Source organism: Tachyglossus aculeatus, chromosome 3 (assembly GCF_015852505.1).
Source record: "Tachyglossus aculeatus isolate mTacAcu1 chromosome 3, mTacAcu1.pri, whole genome shotgun sequence".
NCBI classification, from domain to species: Eukaryota; Metazoa; Chordata; class Mammalia; order Monotremata; family Tachyglossidae; genus Tachyglossus; species Tachyglossus aculeatus.
This window is the reverse complement of record NC_052068.1, coordinates 61,525,639-61,541,750: the sequence shown is the minus strand read 5'-3', so window position 1 is coordinate 61,541,750 and position 16,112 is coordinate 61,525,639. Positions and strand designations below refer to the sequence as shown.

Below are 16,112 nucleotides of genomic sequence, written 5' to 3'. Positions count from 1 at the left end.
TGCTTCGCTTGCTAGGGCAACACAGAAGGGAGTGGGAGAAGAGGAAACGAAGGTTTAGTCGGGGAAGGCTCTTGGAGGAGATGTGCCTTTAATAAGGCTTTGAAGGTGGACAGAGAGATAGTCTGTCAGCTTACTCTGTGCAAAGCACTGCACCAGACAGATAAAACTCCTTGATGGCAGAGATTACTGTCTATTGTATTGCCCTCTCAAGTGTTTAACACAATGTTCTGCACTCAGCAAAGGGGCAATAAATCAGTTGATGGTATACTACAGATGGACTGACTGGGGAGTACAATACAGTTAGCCCTCACGGGGATTATGCTCTAGAGGGGGATACTGACACTAAAATAAATTACAGGTCCATTGGAGGTTTTGAGGAGCGGGAGGAGGTGCACAAAACAATGCTTTAGAGAAAAATGATCTATGCAGCAAAGTGAAGTATGGACTGGGTAATAATAATAATGGCATTTATTAAGCACTTACTATGTGCAAAGAACTGTTCTAAGCGCTGGGGAGGTTACGAGGTGATCAGGTTGTCCCACGCAGGGCTCACAGTCTTAATCCCCATCTTAGAGATGAGGCAACTGAGGCACAGAGAAGTTAAATGACCTGCCCAAAGTCACACAGCTGACAATTGGCAGAGCCGGGATTTGAACCCAGGACCTCTGACTCCAAAGCCCGTGCTCTTTCCACTGAACCACACTGCTATAGAATTTCAATGATTGTGTGAGTATAAAACAAGAGTCCAGTTGAAAGCGGATTATTTGACCATCCAGTGTCCAAGTCAGTCACTTGTCTAGATGATGAAAAGACTTGGAAAATCTAACAAAACTGGGAGTGCAAATGTCTGAGATAGCCAAACCCAATTTTCTTTGATTAATGACCTTTCAATTATGTGAACAGCCCCAGTCCCATTAATGTGGATAATTGACTTTCTATGGCACTACTTGGTGTTCACAAGCTTTGTTCTTTTCCCATAACACTGATAAGCAAATATCCAAGGGAGAGACAAGAGGATGGGAGATGAGTGAGGAGGCTTCTGCTGTAGTCAAATACATGGGCTTTGGAGTCAGAGGTCATGGGTTCAAACCCCGGCTCCGCCAACTGTCAGCTGTGTGACTTTGGATAAGTCACTTAACTTCTCTGGGCCTCAGTCACCTCATCTGTAAAATGGGGATGAAGACTGTGAGCCCCACGTGGGACAACCTGATCACCTTGTAACCTCCCCAGCGCTTAGAACAGTTCTTTGCACATAGTGCTTAATAAATGCCATCATTATTATTATATTCTCTGGGCCTCAGTTACCTCATCTGCAAAATGGGGATGAAGACAGTGAGCCCCCTGTGGGACAACTTCCCCAGCGCTTATAACAGTGCTTTGTCCATAGCAAGCTCTCAATAAATGCCATTATTATTATTATTATTATTATTATTATTATTAAATAGGGTTTTGATTAGTGACTAGACCGGGACTGTGGATAGGACAGTTTGGACGGAGAGGAAGGGTAGTCCCAGCTACCCAGCTGCCTTTGACACTGTGGACCACCCACTTCTCCTCAACACGTTATCTGACCTTGGCTTCACAGACTCCGTCCTCTCCTGGTTCTCCTCTTATCTCTCCGGTCGTTCTTTCTCAGTCTCTTTTGCAGGCTCCTCCTCCCCCTCCCATCCTCTTACTGTGGGGGTTCCCCAAGGTTCAGTGCTTGGTCCCCTTCTGTTCTGAATATACACTCACTCCCTTGGTGACCTCATTCGCTCCCACGGCTTCAACTATCATCTCTACGCTGATGACACCCAGATCTCCATCTCTGCCCCTGCTCTCTCCCCCTCCCTCCAGGCTCGCATCTCCTCCTGCCTTCAGGACATCTCCATCTGGATGTCTGCCCGCCACCTAAAGCTCAACATGTCGAAGACTGAGCTCCTTGTCTTCCCTCCCAAACCTTGTCCTCTCCCTGACTTTCCCATCTCTGTTGACGGCACTACCATCCTTCCCGTCTCACAAGCCCGCAACCTTGGTGTCATCCTCGACTCCGCTCTCTCATTCACCCCTCACATCCAAGCCGTCACCAAAACCTGCCGGTCTCAGCTCCGCAACATTGCCAAGATCCGCCCTTTCCTCTCCAACCAAACCGCTACCCTGCTAATTCAAGCTCTCATCCTATCCCGTCTGGACTACTGCACTAGCCTTCTCTCTGATCTCCCATCCTCGTGTCTCTCTCCACTTCAATCCATACTTCATGCTGCTGCCCGGATTATCTTTGTCCAGAAACGCTCTGGACATATTACTCCCCTCCTCAAAAACCTGCAATGGCTACCGATCAATCTGCGCATCAAGCAGAAACTCCTCACCCTGGGCTTCAAGGCTGTCCATCACCTCGCCCCCTCCTACCTCACCTCCCTTCTCTCCTTCTACTGCCCAGCCCGCACCCTCCGCTCCTCCACCACTAATCTCCTCACTGTACCTCGCTCTCGCCTGTCCCGCCATCGACCCCCGGCCCACGTCATCCCCCGGGCCTGGAATGCCCTCCCTCTGCCCATCCGCCAAGCTAGCTCTCTTCCTCCCTTCAAGGCCCTGCTGAGAGCTCACCTCCTCCAGGAGGCCTTCCCAGACTGAGCCCCTTCTTTCCTCTCCCCCTCGTCCCCCTCTCCATCCCCCCGTCTTACCTCCTTCCCTTCCCCACAGCACCTGTATATATGTATATATGGTTGTACATATTTATTACTCTATTTATTTATTTATTTATTTTACTTGTACATTTCTATCCTACTTATTTTATTTTGTTGGTATGTTTGGTTCTGTTCTCTGTCTCCCCCTTTTAGACTGTGAGCCCACTGTTGGGTAGGGACTGTCTCTATGTGATGCCAATTTGTACTTCCCAAGCGCTTAGTACAGTGCTCTGCACATAGTAAGCGCTCAATAAATACGATTGATTGATTGATTGATTGGAGATGTTTCGAAGAAAGACACGACAGGATTTAGAAACTGATTGAATATGGGGATTGAAAGAGAGGGGAGTCAAGGAGGCCTTGGTTGTGTGATGATGATGATAGCATTTGGTAAGCATTTCTATGTATAAAGCACTGTATTAAGTGCTGGGATAGATAAAGATCATCAGGTTGGACACAGTCCTATATCCATATAGGTCTACGGGGAAGGGAGAGCGGGTACTGCATCCTCAGAGGAGGAAACTGAGGCATAGAGAGATGCTCCTTGTGGGCAGGGAACGTGTCTACCAATTCCGTTATAGTGCCCTCTCCCAGGCACTTAGTACAGTGCTCTGCAGTGAACGCTCAATAAATACGACTGAATGAATGATTTGGCCAAGATCTCCCCGCAGGCCGGTGGCAGGGCCGGGATTAGAACCCAGATCCTCAGACTGCCAGGCCTGTGCTCTTTCCACTAGGCCAAGCTTACATGTGCTTGAGAGACAGGGCGGAAAGGGGATGATAACAAGTTAGGAGGAGGACAGATTTGGGAGAGAGCAACATTCCCAAAGAGGCCCAGAAAAGCCAACAAACTTTATTCCTTTCGCATTAACTCAAGTACCTTTATTCCCTTTCCCTTCTCCCTCCTATCTTGTCTGTCTCCCCCACTAGGCTGTGAGCTCCTTTAGGACAAGGATCACGTCTACTAATTCTACTGAACTTACCCACACGCATCATACAGTGTTCCACACACAGAGGTGCTCAATAAATACTATTGATTGAACCCTTTAAGGACGCCACAGGGTTTTAGGTTAGTAACCTCTTTCTTTCTCTCTTTTCTGGTATTTGTTAGGTGCTTACTAAGGTCAAGCACTGTACCAAGCCTCCACTCAAGACCAACTATAGGTAAGTAATAAAACGCCAATCCCATATTTTAGATTCAGCATCATGCCTAATCCAGATTTGATTCTCTACCCCTCTCAAGATTGAAAAAAAATAAGTAGGGCAAAATAGAAGATATAGTGGAGAAACAAGAAATGCACTCCTATGGCTCTTGCCTTGGAGCTGCACCCTTTATTCACCCCAACCCTCAGCCCCACAGCACTTATGCCAAATCTGTAATTTATTTATTTATATTCATGTCTGTCTCCCCATCTATGCTTTAAGCTTCTTGTGGGCAGGGAACGGGTCTACCAATTCCACCTCAGTGCCCTCTCCCAGGCACTTAGTCCAGTGCTCTGTACACAATAAGCACTCAGTAAATACCATTAATTGATTGACAGATGTGAGGTTCTGGTTTAACATAACGAGAGCTGACAAATCTACCATGCTGTTTTGCAAAAAAAAAAGGTGTTCACGTCTGAAGTCCAATACAGACGCAAGACAATGTGGTTTAGTGGAAAGAATGAACCTGGGAGTTGGGAGTACAGGATAAAAAAGAATACTTATAGCGCTTCATTTGTATAAATACAGCGCCTACAGAGGACAAAGGTGCTCAGAGACTTGGAGTTCTACAACCACAAAGCACACACTCACCCCCAGTTGTCTTGTAAAACACAAACACAGTTTTATCAGAATGTGTATTTTCACTACAAGTTTTGGAAAGACTATCATAGAAATTAGGGTCTGCCCTGAGATATAGTTTTGGGGAAAAAAATATATGATAATAATAACAACAGTGGTATTTATTAAGTGCTTACTATGTGCCAAGCACTCTACTAAGCACCGCGTTAGATACAAGCTATTCGAGTTCCACCTGGAGCTCACAGTCTAGGTAGGAGGGAGAAAAGGTGATGAATCCTCATTTTGCAGAAGAGGGAAGTGAGGCTCACAGAAGTGAAGCGGCTTGCCCAAGGTCACAGAGCAGGTAAGTGACGGAGCCGAGATTAAAACCCAGGTCCTCTGACTCCAAAGCCCGGGATCTTTCTACTAGGACATGCTGCTTCCCTTATGTGTGCACATTTGCAGTGTTAGGGATTCATTCATTCATTCAATAGTATTTATTGAGCGCTTACTGTGTGCAGAACACTGTACTAAGTGCTCGGGAAGGACAAGTTAGCAACATATAGAGACAGTCCCTACCCAACAATGGGCTCACAGTCTAGAAGGGGGAGACAGACAACAAAACAAAAGGTGTGGACAGGTGTCAAGTCGTCAGAACAAATAGAAATAAAGCGAGATACACATCATTAACAAAATAAATAGAATAGTAAATTTGTACAAGTAAAATAAATAGAGCTAAGGGAATACAAAAGATGAGCAGATAAGCAGCGTGGCTCAGCGGAAAGAGCCCGGACTTGGGAGTCAGAGGTCATGGGTTCTAATCCCAGCTCTGCCACTTAGCAATGTGATTTTGGGCAAGTCACTTAACTTCTCTGTGCCTCAGTTCCCTCATCTGTAAAACGGGGATTAAGACTGCGAGCCCCACCTGGGACAACCTGATTACCTTGTATCCCTCCCAGTGCTTAGATCAGTGCTCGGCACATAGTAAGTGCTTAACAAATACCATCATTATTATTATGAGCTTTAGGTAACACAGGGTTCCTTAAGAACACAAGCCCCACATTACAGGAAACTGGGGGTAGGGTTTGCAACAGGTCAAGTCAAGGATAAGCAGACAACTCAGTGCAGCCCATTATTACCCTGAAAAACAAACCCCAGGGCATATCTTGCTGCGAGTGGGCTACCCCCGAGACCTCACCCTAAAAACCACCCGCTAATTTCAATCACGAAAGAAGAACGCAGACAAACACATATAACCACCCATCCCCTCTACGTTTACCTCATAAATCCTCAAATTAATCACGCTACTTCTTTACATTCGTCCTCGCCTCAAAAAAAAACCCTGTTCGTTCAACATTGCTAGTGATCAAAATTTAGCTGTATTTCAGCCTACCTTCCAGAATATCTCCTGATTGCAGGCCATTCATTTGTTCTTCCCTGTGATGTGGAATTGTCTTGCTTTAGGCTGCTTTTCAGGCTTTAGGATTAGAGGGAGGCAGGATTTGGTGATGACTGGTCTCAGGACCACCTGACTAGTCGTATCATGAAGCTCGTAGCCCCCTTGGCCACTGGATTTACTGACCTCTGAACTTTGTCTATCACGTTGTTTTCGTATTTATGCTGTTTAATCTCTCCTATTGTGTCTTTACCCAAACCCCTCCTCACCTCATTCTTAGATTACAAAATCCCCGTCGAGCCGGGGGCCTTGGCTAACTCTTACCCACAAACTGATTTTCCCAGCACTCTGTCCAGAGAAGGTATTTAATAAATACTATTACGACCTGACCCAGAGAACTGAAATGGGAATAAAGGGAAAAATGAAAATCGGGCAAATTGTTTTTCTTAAGATGTTTCTCTGGAATCAATATAAAAGTCTCAGGGGGGGTAATTATATTTGCACTTGGAAAAACTTCCCAAGTAAGAAGTTCCAAAGTCAGCCATTTCAATGAATTAACCTGTTTTAAAGTCAGCCGCACATTTTACCAAGATGAGGGAAATATTAATCACAGATACTAAAATCACAAGTCTATCCAAATCAGATTTAGAAGGGGACTTACTTGCTTGGGATCATCGGTGAGAAGCCGGAATCTTCTGGGGTTCTTGCTTCTGGCAAACTTGCAGCCGTTGAAATACATACTCCACGAACAGCCGAACGAGAAGGACGCTCCACAAGTCTCTGGATCAAGGCCTTGACATGCACAGGTACGACTATAAGACGGGTAATTGCAAGGTAAAAAGCTGATAAAGCAGGACATTTCTTTCGGCAAAACAGTCACTCGAAAGGCTTATTTTAGAGCCTTCTGTGGTAATGCTACCACTAACAACAATAATTATGGTACTTGTTAAGCTAAGTGCCAAGCACTGTTCTGAGCACTGATGTCAAAACAAGAGAATCAGGTTGGACACGGTCCCTGTCCCACATGGGGCTCTCAGTCTCAGCAAGAAGGAGGAGGATTTAATCTTCATTTTACAGATGAAGTAACTGAGGCACAGAGAAATTAAGCAGACCTCTGGGGATTCTGTGGTGTAACCTCCTAGGAGACTTTGGGGTGTTTTTTGATAACGATATATTGAATGTGAGCAGCCCTAGACTCCCGAGGGTTCCTTGTTTCGACGAACGAACTTCCACGTTTATAAAATCGCAGCCTTTTTTCATTTTTACAGTGAGTCGGTTGCGACTTCATGACAGCAGGCCCGATAACCGGGGCTACCAGGGGGAAGGGAGGCAGCAACGCAAGTGGGAGGACGTTGGCTGCCACCTCAGACCTTTTCTTCTGCTGACCTCTCCCTCTTTTCTGCAGCTCCTCCCTATCTTGTCTTCTCCACCGTGGCCGGGCCCCCATCTTTGCAGCCCTGGAGGGAATGAGGCTCCCCAAGACAAATCGAACGAACGATCGGAGGTGGGAGCGGAGGATGGGGAGACAGGGTTAAGAAAAGGTCCGGGAACTTGGGCCAAGACACTGCAGCCCTAGTTCCACACTAATTCCATCACAACACCATGACCGCATAAAAACATTAACGCGGCTATACTACTCATCGCTAATTGAATACACAACTCTGGGTAATTTTCACAAAAATAAGATATCTAGGCTTGGCCCCATCGCTCATTTATAATACTGTTGCTATGACAAAATCGGTTCCTTTTGTTATAACGTTCAGTTTTCAGGAGCCAGTTGTGTTTTAAGTCTGAGGCCCGCCTGAAACACATGCCTTCTTAAAAGGACAAGCTTAAGGAACTCAAAAATGGATGAACTGGACAATAACTGCATTTGGGCCTGACTGGCTGTTAGCATCTCCAGTTGTTTTTGTTTGTTGGTTGGTTCTGCACTATACAGAGCGCCGTGGGAGATACGAGCAAATCAAGTTGGACATTGTCCAGGTCCCATATGGGGCTCCCAGTCCTAACCCCCATTTTATAGATGAGGTAACTGAGGTAAAAAGAAGTGAAGTGTCTTGCCCAGGGTTACACAGCAGACACGTGGCGGAGTCGGAATTAGAATCCAGGTCCTTTTGAATCCCAGGCCTATGCTTCAGCCACTAGACCCGCTGCAGTTCCAAGTTATTGGGAGAAAATGCTATTTCCAAGCCAAGTAACTATCACCCATGAATAACTGGTGTCTAGTTAGTTGTCGGGACCTCTGCCTCTATCGGGATCCACACTTCCAACTAGAAATGTGCTAATTAAATAGCATCCTTCTAAATCCTGTGAGTAAATTAAGAGTCATAGGTCCCAGTCTTAGTTGACTTATCAGAGTTTCTCGTTTGGACATGGAGCTGGGTGGTTTTACCAGCACTCTACATTTAGAGGTCAAGGAGAAAAGCTAGGCATTCAATAACAACAACAACAAATTGTGATATTTGTTTAAGGCTTACTATGTGCCAAGTACTCTGCTAAGCACTGAAGCAGACACAAGATAGCGAGGTCAGACACAGCCCCTGTCACACAGGGGGCTCACATTCTAAGTAGGAAGGAGAACAGGTATTCAATCCCCATTTTGCAGATGAGGAAACTGGGGCACAGGGATGACAAGTGACTTGTTCAAAGTCACGCAGCAGGCAAACGGAGGAGCTGGAATTAGAACCCAGGTCCCAGACCGGTGCTCCTTCCATTAGGCCACACTCCTTCTTGGTTTACTGAAGTGAAAATCCCCCATTAAGGGCTGGCCAGTGAAAAGTTCAGGTAACTTGTAATTTGTAAGGGGGGGCAGCGGAAGAGGAGGGTTGAAGGGCTTTGAAGATGTATGGCCTTCAATGGGCTATTCCGAGCAGGCTTTCAGTTTATTTACTTCTTAGTTTTGGGATCCTACAGAGAGGAAAGCTCGCACACACCCACACTTTAAGGAGAAATCTATACAACGGCCTACAATTTTCATGTTACTGCCAGCCATGCAAAACAGAATATTTCCTTTGCAAGAAATCTCCTCTATTCTAAGGTGAAGGGCTCCTGGATGTTCTGGTAAGGGTATCTGGAGGGGTGGTAATTTTGATTAGCGGAAACAGTCCTGTTCCTATAGAGTTAGTGGCAGCGAATAGGTCGGAGCCATTAACGTGGAGCTGGTGGGAAGAAGCTTTGGCCAATCTTTGAGCAAGAATCATAAAACCTGCTCGTATGTGGAACTGTGCTGCAGGTGTTTGCTTTTCGGTATCACCCACGACCTATTTAAATGGAAGGAGAGTCCGCCGTGGAGGACAATCAGCTGCGCAGATATTCAGGGAGGGTTTGAGCACCCGGCCTCCCTTCCCATGTTCTGTCCTCGCTGCTGGAGAATACAGGCCCGGGTCAGTCCTGGGGGCTCTAGGGAAGAGGGCAGAAGAGCTCAATCTGAGCTGAAAGATAACAAGGGTCACCTGGGGCAGAAATAGCCATTGCTTCTCCCACCTGGGCTGCAGGGAAGGGTCCAGTCTGGGTTATTTCTCTGTTAAGGAGATGCTTGCTGAGGAGAAAGAAGGCTTTTTTCGGTGGTTGTTTGTTTGTTTTTGAACTTGGCACCCCTCCAGGAGTGTCCCTGTAGCATTTTCCACAATGCCCAAGAGTGAGTCTGTCTGGTTTTCCTGGTAAGATATTTAATGACTAGCAGAACCCTGATGACTAATACCTGAACTAGATGAGAAGCCTATTGGATAAATCAATCAATTGTACTTATTGAGCACCTACTGTGTACAGGGCACTGCAGTGAGCGCTTGGGAAAGTTCAATACGACAAAGGTGGTAGACACGATCCCCGAAGTGAGGCAGACAGCTTAAGTCGCATAAGTAGTGCTCCATAAATCCCTCGAATATAACTCTTCTACTGGCCCTAATATCACTTCACAGTGTACTGAGGATGGGGAGAATGGAAAGCATATTGGTAAGGGAAAGAAATGGAGAGGAAAAAGAGAAAGGAAAGTCTCCACTCTAAATATTCCATTGTTAAAAGCTCACTTCATCCCACAATAGCTTGGAGTCTGTCACTCACCATGACCAGCATTTCTGAAGCCCCAAGTTGGAACCTACAATAAGAATGGCAATCTTTAAAAAGAATAATCAGGTTTTGAGAGTTCAAATTCAGCATTAACATATGGTGAAAAACGAAGGAGATGGTGGCTAACGAAAGCAAAGAAAACTGCAAAATTTGGGTCCTCCTTTGGGCTTGCTGGAGAGCAAAAATCTATGACTTTATGCAGTGATTCCTTTTCTCTATTCATCAGCTTAATCCGATCCTGTGCTAATTGATTTTAAGATAAGGAAAAAGACTACTTGAAGAAGATGCGTAAAATTATTATTCACCTTCAGTGAAACTGATTTGGAGAAATTGAGGAACTGAACCCAAGATGACTGGGTAGAAATATTAAGAAGTCCTTCAGTAAGTATAGCAGATCTTGGAGGAAAATCTGCTTTTCAAAAATCTGAAAAGTGAACAGAAAGGTGGGGCTGCATTAAAGAACCCTTACAGAACATAAGGGGAAATTACATAGCACATTGGAGAAAAACTGAAGCATCGTAAGAAATTTATATACAAACAAGATGAATTTGCAGAGGCAAATTCTGAAGAAGGACAAACCCAACAAGGGATTGAAGAAATACATTTAATAAATACAGGAGGATTTTAAAAGCCAGAGGTAAATCCAGAAACTAATAAAAGAAAAGAAAATGTAATCATGTTTCGGTTGTTTTGCAAAATGAAGAAGGAACCCTGGGGACAAAATTAAGGTAAGGAGAAACGGTTAGCCAGGTAAAATGGTATTGATCACCCTCATCCGTCTTTCTTGGCTGAAGTTCCCACTAAAATCAATCAACAGGGGCTGGAGAGGAGTCTTCAGGAGAGGAAAGACCGTAAGAATTGAACATTTACCACAAGCTCCTTGAAGAGTAAGAAAAGGAGAGGCAAACTCATTCTAGCACCTTTAATTTATTGAAAAGATGGGAAAGGGGCAAGACAAGAAAGAGCGTCAAAGCCGAAGACTGGGAAAGAACTAGGAAATAAATGATTAACTATAGCTTAGCTGAACCTCAATTTTTGGAAGAGCTAAGATGGGACAATGCAAACAATGAGGGCGACTGTGCTGGGAAGAATGAATGACACTGATAAAATCTACCAAGGATACCACATCAGGAAAGACTGTAAACAGACTGAGATAATAGGAGTCAGTGACTTTAGGAAACAAAGCAAAAAAATGCAACAGAATGAGATACCATTTAGATCACCCTGCAGTAACAGTTCATTTGGTAAGATAATATCAGGCAGAGGGGGCAAGGTGGGGAACCCTGGGTGGAGAGCCTCAACAGAGTTCAAGAAATCTGGGCCCGCAGTGGCCTTTCAAACTGAATGGAAGTCAAAGGTCATTCTGAGATACAGAAGAGCTTCTGAGTAATACCAAATGTCGGAAATCTCCCCTCTTCAGACTTTACTTGGTCACATTTACAAGACCGAATGAGGCCAACAGGTATAGGGAGCTCATTTCCCAACATAAACTTCTGTTTTTGCAAAATGCCTAACTACTGCTGAACATGCCTAAGCCACGCGGATAAAAATGGCATCAGCCCGTCAACCGCTTGCCCAGGGACTCCTAGACTCAAAACTGCTTAGCTGACAGGCTGCAGTGAAGCGTGGCTCAGTGGAGCGAGCCCGGGCTTTGGAGTCAGAGGTCATGGGTTCAAATCCCGGCTCTACCACTTGTCAGCTGTGTGACTTTGGGCAAGTCACTTCACTTCTCTGGGCCTCAGTTACCTCCTCTGTAAAAGGGGGATTAAGGCTTGGAGCCCCCTTGGGACAACCTGATCACCTTATAGCCTCCCCAGTGCTTAGAACAGTGCTTTGCACATAGTAAGCGCTTAATAAATGCCATCATTATTATTATTCTTCCACATCTTGGAACTGACCTCCCAACTCCGCTACCAATCAGTGACTCGGGTATTTATTGAGCGCTTACTAAGTGCAGAGCACTGTACTAAGCGCTTGGGAGAGTACGATACAGCAGAATTAGTCAATACCTTCCCACCGGGGCCTAGGCCGACAGGCAGTGGGGTGGGTAAGGGAATTCAGGGCCACAATTACTCTTCTCCACCAGATGAACACCCAAGCCAATTAGAAGACACCCTCCCTCCCCACCAAAAAATAAAAAAGAAAGAACGCAGGAATCCCCCAGAATGTAACCTACTCAGGCCCAACTACAAATTTTCCAATTTTCCCTTGTTCAATTACATTGCCCCCTTTCGGGAGACTACTAATGGGTGAAGTAACAGCGTGGCTCAGTGGAAAGAGCCCGGGCTTTGGAGTCAGAGGTCATGGGTTCAAATCCCGGCTCCGCCACTTGTCAGCTGTGTGACTTTGGGCAAGTCACTTCACTTCTCTGGGCCTCAGTTCCCTCCTCTGTAAAATGGGGATGAAGACCGTGAGCCCCCCGTGGGACAACCTGATCACCTTGTAACCACCCCAGTGCTTAGAACAGTGCTTTGCACATAGTAAGTGCTTAATAAATGCCCTTATTATTATTATTATTCTCTATGCCCCAGTTACCTCATCTGTAAAATGGGGATTAAGACTGTGAGCCCCATGTAGGACAACCTGATCACCATGTCTCTCCCCCAGCACTTAGAACAGTGCTGTGCACATAGTAAGCGCTTAACAAATGCCATCATTTCTAGAGAAGCAGCGTGGCTCAGTGGAAACAGCACGGGCTTGGGAGCCCGAGGTCATGGGTTCTAATCCCGGTTCCACCACTTATCAGTTGTGTGACTCTGGGCAAGTCACTCAACTTCTCTGTGCCTCAGTGACCTCATCTGGAAAATGGGGATGAAGACTGTGAGCCCCATGTGGGCCAACCTGATCACCTTGTATCTCTCCCAGCGTTTAGAACAGTGCTTGGCACATAGTAAGTGCTTAACAAATACCAAAATTATTATTAAGTCAGCACCACTAAGGAACTGTCAGAAGCTATAAACATTTTTTTTAACCTGCCATCAACTTTGCCATCGACTGGAACTGATATACTAGTAATTGTCACATTTGCTAAGTCCTTACTATATGCCAGGCACTGTACTAGGCTCTGGGGTAGATATAAGATAACTGGGTTAGAGACAGTTCCTGTCAAACATTGGGCTCACAGACATAACTCCCATTTTACAGATGAGGTAACTGAGGCACAGAGGAGTGACTTGCCCAAGGTCACACAGTTCTCAAAACAAAGTCATGGACGGCAGGGACTCAATTTTTATACTCCTTGAATGGTCAGAGGCTCCTGATTACCAGCAGCAAGACACTCTGCCTGCACACTTGCTCTCTTTTGGGCAGGGAATGTGTCTGTTTATTGCTATACTGTACTCTCCCAAGTGCTTAGTACGGTGCTTAGCACACAGTAAGCACTCAATAGATCATCATCATCAATCGTATTTATTGAGCGCTTACTGTGTGCAGAGCACTGTACTAAGCGCTTGGGAAGTACAAATTGGCAACATATAGAGACAGTCCCTACCCAACAGTGGGCTCACAGTCTAAAAGATATATGATTGAATGAATGAACTTGCTCCTCCCCAGGAAATGATCTGCTTCTCCCAAGCTAACCATGCAGACCTCACTTTAATAATAATAATGATGGCATTTATTCAGCGCTTACTATGTGCAAAGCACTGTTCTAAGCGCTGCGGGGATACAAGGTAATCAGGTTGTCCTACGTGGGGCTCACAGTCTTCATCCCCATTTTCCAGATGAGGTCACTGAGGCCCAGAGAAGTGAAGTGACTTGCCCAAAGTCACACAGCTGACAAGTGGCGGGGCCGGGATTTGAACCCATGACCTCTGACTCAGAAGTCCGTGATCTTTCCACTGAGCCACGCTGCTTCTCTTCTTTAGTCTCACACCCAAACCCCCGCCCCCCGGTTGCCTGGAATTCCCATCCCCTCCAAATCTCCCAGACCACAGCTCTCCCAATCTCCAAAGCCATCCTAAAAACCCACCTCCTCTAAGAAGCATTCCCTAATTAATTTCCACCTTCTTAGGACACGTCACCCCAACAGCTAACCTAAGCACTAGCATATATAATGATAGTAGGTACCCCAATTATTCATCACATATTCTTTTCTCTAGACTCTAGCTACTACCAGCCATACTTCTATTTTTCCTCCTGCTTCCAATATCTGTAAACGATTTATGCCTGTTTATTCCCTCCATTAGTCACACGCTCTACACTTTTTACTTCTACTGTGCTCTCCCAAGTTCAATACTGTGCACTTGATGATCTTCAATAGCTACCAGGGAGGAGGACGATGAAGGAGAGAGAATGTTAGGATGACAAATAAACGACCGTAGAACAAGTAAGAAAATTAAGTAGAAATGATTTAGGAAGACTGAAACCTCAAGGCGTGATGGCCCCAAAGATTAAAATTAACTCTCATTCTGAGTTGAAGGAAATAACTCGTTAGAGGGGGTCGTTTGGTAGGCCCAAGTGAGTTAAGTAGTATAATAATGATGGCATTATTAAGTAGAATAATATATTATTATTAAGTAGTATAATAATGATGGCATTTGTTAAACCCTTACTATGTGCACAGCACTGTTCTAAAATCTGGGGGGGGGGGGGGGGGGGGGGGGGGGTACAAGGTGATCAGGTTGTCCCACGTGGGGCTCACAGTCCCATTTTACAGATGAGGTAACTGAGGTTTGGAGCATTTAAGTGACTTGCCCAAGGTCACACAGCAGACATGTGGCAGAGCCAGGATTAGAACCCATGACCTCTGACTCCCAAGCCCCTGCTCTTTCCACTGAGGCAGGCTGCTTTTCTATCATATTTGTTAAGCAGTTACTATGTGCCAGGCACTGTACTAAGCGCTGGGATGGATACAAAGTAATCAGGTTGGACAGAGTCCCAGTCCCACAGGGGACACATGCTTCAAGGGAAGCAGCGTGGCTCAGTGGAAAGAGCCCGGGCTTTGGAGTCAGAGGTCATGGGTTTGAATCCCGGCTCCGCCACATGTCTGCTGTGGGACCTTGGGCAAGTCACTTCACTTCTCTGAGCCTCAGTTCCCTCATCTGTAAAATGGGGATGAAGACTGTGAGCCCCCTGTGGGACAACCCGATTACCTTGTAACCTCCCCAGCGCTTAGAACAGTGCTCTGCACATAATAAGTGCTTAATAAATCCCATTATTATTATTATTATTATTGTATACTGCATATACTAGTAAAGTAGTAGGGTATAGCACTATATGGTATACTGGGAAGCAGTATGGTCTAATGGATGGATCCCAGGCCTGGGAATCATAAGGACCTGGGTTCTAATCCCAGCTCCGCCCCTTGTCTGCTGTGTGGCCTTGGGCGAGTCACTTAACTTCCCTGTGCCTCAGTTCCCTCATCTGTAAAATGGGGGTGAAGACTGTGTCCAACCTGATTAGCTTGTATCTGCCCCAGCAGCTTAGAACGGTGCTTGACACACCGTAAGCGCTTAACAAATACCGTCATTATTGTATAGCGTCCCATCCGCACATGTGTAAGGTAAAGGCACGGGCAGTGACCAATCTGGGGTGGAGGTTTGGGAGGTATAAACTCCGGTTGCCATGTGGTGAACTCCACTGGTTCAGTCATTTGTCTAAAGATAACAAAAGTAGGTATTATTAGAACACGGTGGGAACAGATTAAATAGAAAACAAGGTGTACCCGAAAAGGGCCAACAACGTGGCTGAAAGACGTGGGCCTCCTTGAGGAAAGTCTGAGTACCCTGGAACTCTTTAAAACGAGGTGAAACGGAGGAGAATAAAACTAGAATTCAAGCAGGCCTTTTGGTTTCCTGGCCGCTGAGCCGCGGGAGGACAGGTGAGGGTGTGGAGAGCTCAAGTCATCATCAATTGTATTTATTGAGCGCTTACTGTGTGCAGAGCACTGTACTACGCGCTTGGGAAGTCCAAATTGGCAACATACAGAGACAGTCACAGACACAGTTGAAGCCCCTTCGACAATGAAAACCCCACGGGAGTAAATAACGTTTCCTTACGTGCTATGAAACACCTGCTTAACTTGAGCTAAAGGCTAGAGAACTTCATCAAGGAACTGTAAGTGCTTATGCTCCGAAATGCTTCCAAGCCACAAAAATCCACACGAAGTTTTGAAGGAAAAAGTCTTCCAAGGGGGCACCAAAGAAGGCATGGAGAGAATGAATGAACGCTGCCTCTTGGATATCCAAATACTGCACATATTTTTCTACTTAATCCTCTTTCTT

The 16,112-nt window shown here is 45.7% G+C and overlaps 1 protein-coding gene across 1 annotated transcript in view; it reads right to left on the bottom strand.

The window, feature by feature from the left end:
- TET1 (tet methylcytosine dioxygenase 1) overlaps positions 1–16,112 on the bottom strand; it is a 222,720-nt gene that overhangs the window by 52,929 nt on the left and 153,679 nt on the right. Inside the window, exon 7 of the mRNA XM_038743394.1 lies at positions 6,485–6,635. Within this exon, the coding sequence (XP_038599322.1) occupies positions 6,485–6,635 (151 nt within the window). The remainder of the gene's footprint in view (positions 1–6,484; positions 6,636–16,112) is intronic.